The sequence below is a fragment of the Panthera uncia genome, chromosome B4, assembly GCF_023721935.1.
Source record: "Panthera uncia isolate 11264 chromosome B4, Puncia_PCG_1.0, whole genome shotgun sequence".
In the NCBI taxonomy this organism is placed as follows: Eukaryota; Metazoa; Chordata; class Mammalia; order Carnivora; family Felidae; genus Panthera; species Panthera uncia.
In genome coordinates, this window is record NC_064809.1 from 137,998,225 (window position 1) to 138,004,218 (window position 5,994).

Consider the following 5,994-nt stretch of genomic DNA (forward strand, 5'->3'; position numbering starts at 1 on the left):
TGAGAGCAGGTGGTCTCTTTCCCCTTAAAGAAGCTATTCCCCCCACACACACCCGCTTCACCCAGTTCCAAGCAAGGACAGGCCTTTGCTCCCAGAGACCCCCGATTGTCCCCCAGCAGCCTCCCTGACCACTGAAAGGCAGCACAGGTCTGTATCTGGGCCAGAAGCTGAGCCTGCCCAATGAATTCCTCAGCAAGGCAGCTGGGGTCCATCTGTGGGTGGCCATCCTGCCTTGTCCCTCCTCAGAACCCATTAGCCTGGGTGGAGAACCCAGTCCACCCCACCCCAGTCCCCCCTGAGCTCTTGGGGAGCAGGGAGGGTGCTATGCCGGTGATGGCTGCTTGTCCGCCTGGACACCCAAGGGATGGAGGCCGTGCGGGGTCTGGTGGGGCCAGGCCAGCTGGGGATGTGGTGCACAGATCCAGCGACCCACTCCAGGCAGTGCGGACAGCCAGGCAGCGGGGCCTGGAGACTCGGGACACAAGCCGAGTGAGAGAGAACCCCTTTATTGTGAAACCCTGGTGCAGGCACTTGACGTTGAGGCCTCTGGAAGGTGGGAGGTCACCACCTCCTGCATAGGGTGCCACCACCCCACAGAGAAGCCCCTCGACGGAGGACCCACACCCCCAACATGTTGAGCAGGTTCATGTCCAGAGCTTACTAGATCAGCTCCATCCTGGAAGAAGGGAGGATGAGGGTCACCCACAGACCAGAACCCCCGGCTCTCAGAGGCAGGGCCAGGTGGACAGAGGTAGAGCGTGCAGAGCTCTGGGCCAAGGTCCGGAGCCTGAGTCCAAGTCTGCACTGGTGTGTGCCCCCTCCCCCCGCCCCCTCCAGGCTGGAGCCCCCTGTGCCAACGAGCTCTTCACACCTTAGAAGCACCTGCAGCAGCCCCCACAGCCAAGGAGAAAGCGCTGGCTTTTGTCCACTGGATGCCGCCACCCGCCTGAGCCCCTCGAACGGTACACACAGGATCTCGGCAGCAGCACCACCACCCCTGCACCCCTACAGCAGGCACTGAGGGAAGGGGAAGTGACAGTGCGGCCACCTCCGTTCAGGCTTCTTGCTGGTCATGGAAGCTGGCCCTCCCCTCAGGCAGCCACGGATTCACACGTGCCTGCACACGCCTTGATACGTAGGTGCCAGGAGCACACGTTAGTGCACACGTGCCACACACAGCACAGGTGAACACACGGCTCCAGAATGACTTTCTGATTTGATACCTGGTGGCTGTCCCTACCCTGCCAGCCTCCAGGAAAGACCCCGCCCGGCTTTCAGACTCGGGGCTCCGCATTTTCCAGAGTAGCGCCGTACTTGGGGGCTGAGAAGCTCTGACAACTAAGACCCCCACTTCAGTCTCCAGGGGGCCCTCCAGAGACAGTCCTCTGGGACTCAGGAGATCTGGAGACAGACACACTCCCCAGAGGGACCCCTTATGGCATCCAGGTGAGGTCCTGAGGGAGACCCAGATTGCTGGGAGGAGGCAGGGGGAGCAAGGACGCTCTGCCTAGACTCCTGCCCCAGTGGCTTGCACACAGGCACACTTCTGTGCGTTCACATGCATACGAGGACTGCCCACAAGGAGCAGTGTGCAGGCGAGGGGTCCCAGGCTAGGGTCGGGCCTGCTGGCCACAGCGGTGCTGGGAGGCACTCCTCGTGGGAATCCGGCAGGCTGAGGGAATCCTGCAGTTCGAGTGGCCAGCCGGCACATTCCCCTCACTGCTCAATATCCAGGCTGCCAGGTGACTGCGGTGGCTCCGGGGGCTTGAAGCTGAGGACCTCCTGGTAGGTGAGCTCTGGGGAGCCAAGGAAAGGGTGAGCTCCTGCGGTTGCTGGTGGCTGGCCCGTCTCCCCTGCTACCCCAGCCCATCACCCTGAGGGCAGCCTCAGCTGCCCGCCCCCCCTTCCTTCCGGAGTCTGCCCTGTGCTGCCCGCCCCCCAGACCCCTGCTGGACACCCCTCACCCCATCTCTACCTGCCCCACCCTGGAGGGGGGGGCGGCGCTCTGGGAGGAACTAGAACACTTCCAGAAGGAAGCAGGCAACTCCTAGCCTCCGGGGGGGGGGGGGGGGGGAATGAAGCCCTCAGGCCCTGGGCTCCACCTCTCCCACCCAGCCTTCTTCAAGCTCACCCTTCCACTCCTCCACGGTCCGCTCCTTGGCCTCAACGCTTTCATCATAGGGCTCAGCCTCGGGCTCATCGTCGGGGTCGTGGTACTGGCTGAAGTAGGCATGGGCCAGGGCCTCGGCCGCACTGACCCTCTGGTCACTGTCCAGCACCAGCATCCTTCCCAGGAGATCCACAGCTACAGAGTGGCCAGTGGAAGGGGGGTGGTCAGTTAGGCATCCAGGGCCAGACGTGGAGCCCAGCCCAGACCCAGGGCACATCCTCACCCAGGGGGTTGGCTCCACGGAAGATGCTCCTGAGGTCCTTCTGGGGCATGGGGGGCAGGGACTGGATGTATGTCCGGGCCTGGGGGCACAGAGGAAGGGCCTGAGGGGGCTGCTCACACCCTCCCTCCCCTGGCCCCAAGCCAGGCAGGCGCTTGCTGAGAGAAGCCCCCAGACTCATTCCCTCCAACAGGCCTGGACAAGAACATGCACAGACCAGAAGCATCTCCCACTTGGGGTTTAGCGGCTCGAGCACCCCACTTGGCTCTCGATGCCTGGAGCCCCGGGGCCTGGTGTCGCCCCACTGCTCTGGGCAAGGGCAATGTTGGTTAGTGCTGGGGTTGTGCCCTCGTTGTCCCTCATGCCCCAACGAATGTCTTCCCTGTTCACCTGTTTCTCCCTTAAGGGGTCAGGCACTGCCTCAGGCTCCGTTCCGCTGTGACCCCTGCTCCCCACAGGCTCCCTGGTCTACTCCCACAGAGCGCCTCCCTCCAGAGTACCCGAGGGCATGGTTAGCAGAGGGAGCCGGGAGCTGGTGACTCACGTGTTCCGATGATATTTTTGCTAGAACCTCAGGGCTGGGCGTGCCCACCACCTCCATGATTCGCTTCAGCTGGTCGATGTCTGCCTGGCTGAGGAAATGCCCACTGGCCAGGAGTAGACCCTTCCCAGCCCCCAGATCCCAGACCTTGGGACACTGCCCCAAACCTGCTCTCCTACAGCGGGAGGCAGAGGAGGCAAGACCAGCCAGAAAGGGCCAGTGCCACATCCCCTGACACCCACCCAGCAGAAAGGGACCCAGCCTGGGGCAAGGATACAGTCATTTCCTGGGAAGAGGGCCTTTCCCTGGAGCAGCTCAGCCATGATGCAGCCCACAGACCAGATGTCCACTGTTGGCGAAGGAGTCTCCATTAGTCTGCCCTCCCCAAGCCCCCCCTCAGAGAATCAGGGGGCTGTCCGGACAGTGCCAGCCTAGTGGCCTCTCCGTCACACCAGGGCCCAAAGACAGCAGCCCGCTTACTCCTCTAGACCCAACCCTGGGAGGGGGAGGAGTTAGCCCAAGACCTGCTGTGCTCAGTACCTCTAAGGTCTGTTTTGGAACCATGGTCCCAAATCTTGCCTGTCCCCAAGGCTGGACACAAGCACTCCCCCCCCCCCCCCCCCCCCCGCAAGGTCCTTGGCCTTTGGCCCCATAAGCCCCCACCCTCCCCAGGCCCTGGCCTGCCTGCCCACCCTGGCCCAACACAACCCGTGTGCCCCCATATGGGCTGACATCACCTGTCTGGTTGTAGTGCATCCAGTTGAGCATGATCTCAGGTGCGCGGTACCAGCGGGTGGCCACATAGCCGGTCATCTCCTCATCAGCCTGGCGGGCTAGCCCAAAGTCCAGGATCTAGAGTGACCACCAGGCCTGTCAGTGCCTCCAGGCAGGCCCCCTCTGCCGGCCAGCAGGGTGACCGCCCCGCCCCCACGGCCAGCTCACCCTAAGCTCACAGTCCTCATTCACAGCCACATTGCTGGGCTTCAGGTCCTGTGGGGCAGGCAGGGCGTGAGCGCAGGAGCAGGGCAGCGCCAGCCCCGACCCTCACCCGGTGGCCACACCTACCCGGTGGATGATCCCCGCGGAGTGGATGTACTGCAAGGGGGAGACGGGGCGAGCGTCAGGCTGTGGCCACCACATCCCACCCTGCGCCCACCCGTGTGGCGCCCACCTTGAGCCCGCGCAGCAGCTGGTAAACCAGGAACTGGACGTGCTCGTCGCTCAGCGCCTGGCACTTGACGATGTTGTTCAGGTCGGCGCCCATCAGGGTGGTCACCAGGTACCTGGGAGGGGTCAGGGGTCAGGACAGCCCCGCCTCCCCCCGTCCCCCCACCCCCGCCCCGTACAAGCTCCCGCCCAGCTGCCACGTGGCTGCCCCTCACACTTCGCTGAAGTCCTCAATGGAGGTGGCCGGCGTGAACACATCCAGCAGCCCGATGACCTGGGAGGGGGGTGGGAGTCAGGCCTGCCCCGCCAGGGGAGCCCCGCCCCGCCCCGCCCCGCCCCGCTGACCCGCCCCAGGGCTCTCTGCTCACGTTCTCGTGCTTCAGGTGTTTGAGCAGCCGCAGCTCGCGGTAGGTCCTCCGCGCGTGGATCAGCGACTGGAAGGGTCGCGACAGCTTCTTCACTGCCACCTTCTGGCGCAGCCTCGTGTCGTAGGCCGAGCTGCAAGGCGGGCAAGTGAGGCAGCGCTGGCGCAGAGGGGGGACCCAGCCGTGCGCCCCCAGGCCCTGCTCCTTTTGGGCCTAATCTTGCCCTCTGAGCGCACTTTTGCTCTTAGGACCCCTAGGGTGCCCTGCCTTCGGTGCAGCCAGCCCCTGACCGGCCTGGAAAGCCTCTCCTCTGAGCCTCCTCTGGGCCGGATCGCACCCTCCAGTCCGCCCCTTCCCACCAGTATTCAGGCCCACAAGGTCCTGGCCTGCCCCCGCCTGGGAGTCCTAGAGCAGGACCCGGATCTTCTCCCCCAACTCAGCATGAGGCTGGGGGAGGGTCTCCAATGACCAGGCCTGGAAAACAACCACTGCAAATTGTTCTCCTGTTGCCCTGTGGGCCCATTCATGGGGGGGGGGGGGCTCCCCAGGTGGTTCCAGAGCCACCTCCAAAGCCCCTGGACCCCCAACGCCTCTGAATATTCAAAATATGGATAAAAAACTGGCCAAAGGTGTTTACTGGATTATTATTTTTTAAGAATGAAAAAATGGACAACATGAAATGTTCAACAGAAGGTGGTATCTGGACCCCCACTCCACTCCCCAGCTCCTCACCAGCCTCACCCACCTACTCTTCCTCAGCAGAGACAAAATGGTCACTGGCATCATCTCCAAATGCAAATAGTCTGTCACCCCCACACTCTCAGAGTCCCACTGCCCCCAGCACTGGAGCCGTGCTAACAGCCATGCCTTTACCAAGACTGTTTGGTCACTGATGCCCAGACCTTCCCTCTCTCCCAGTTTACCTCCACTCTCTAGGACCCTGCTTCCCCCAGGAATGAGTGTGCACAGGACAGGATACTCATGGGCCCAGGTGGTGGTGGAAGAGAGCCAGCCAGGTGCCTGGGGCACCCAGGTCCCTTCCCCCAGCCTGTCGCCTGCTGGGGAAGGTCCAAGTCACTTCTGGGGAGGCAAGCAGGGGAGTGGCTCCTCATGTGGGGCAGCGGACCTTTTCCCCCAGTGCTGTCTGCACAATCTGGTGACACAGAATTGGCACTAGGTCACCAGCTTCACCGTGGGAGCCCAGGAGAGGGCCGTCACCTGCACCGGGGCAACAGAGCAATGGGGAGAGACCCAGGCCTCGCTCAGGGAGCTGGCCCCCCCTAGGGACCCCCGAAGGTGGCTCCAGTTGAGAGGTGAATCCAGCAAAGACTGGTTAGTGGCGGGGGCCACTGACGCATCATCCCTGACCCTCTTCCTGCCCTTGAGGTCTTAGAAATGAAGTCAGAGGCCAGAGGCTGGACCGGCTGAAATGGCCAGCCTGCGGATTCTGACAAGCTGGCGGATGACTGCAGATGGGAGGTGGGGGTGGGGGGTGCCGAGCCCTTACACCAGCCCTTACAGCACTGGGACT

General features: G+C 63.2%; 2 protein-coding genes across 2 annotated transcripts in view; both read right to left on the reverse strand.

Annotated features, from left to right (window-relative positions):
- Nucleotides 1-490: 490 nt before the first annotated feature.
- On the reverse strand, nt 491-5,328 carry MAPK11 (mitogen-activated protein kinase 11). The gene is made up of 12 exons (XM_049626738.1): nt 5,323-5,328; nt 4,467-4,661; nt 4,314-4,372; nt 4,103-4,214; nt 3,997-4,026; nt 3,874-3,921; nt 3,669-3,783; nt 3,209-3,280; nt 2,935-3,014; nt 2,394-2,472; nt 2,132-2,305; nt 491-1,796 (listed from the first exon to the last, which is right to left on the reverse strand). Exons 1-12 carry the CDS (start codon nt 5,326-5,328, stop codon nt 1,717-1,719), a joined length of 1,050 nt encoding a protein of 349 aa, XP_049482695.1. The 3' UTR covers nt 491-1,716.
- A 349-nt stretch (nt 5,329-5,677) lies between these two features.
- The window catches only part of PLXNB2 (plexin B2), a 34,211-nt gene continuing 33,894 nt past the window's right edge, over nt 5,678-5,994 (reverse strand). Inside the window, exon 25 of the mRNA XM_049626739.1 lies at nt 5,678-5,681. Within this exon, the coding sequence (XP_049482696.1) occupies nt 5,678-5,681 (4 nt within the window). The remainder of the gene's footprint in view (nt 5,682-5,994) is intronic.

What these genes read in the sequence shown, in the direction of transcription:
- MAPK11 (XM_049626738.1), bottom strand. An exon ending in AGCTGCTGCGCGGGCTCAAG is followed by an intron (nt 4,027 to 4,102) that starts GTGGGCGCCACA and finishes TCCCCCTTGCAG; the next exon opens with TACATCCACTCCGCGGGGAT. An exon ending in CAAAAATATCATCGGAACAC is followed by an intron (nt 2,473 to 2,934) that starts GTGAGTCACCAG and finishes CTGTGCCCCCAG; the next exon opens with GCCCGGACATACATCCAGTC.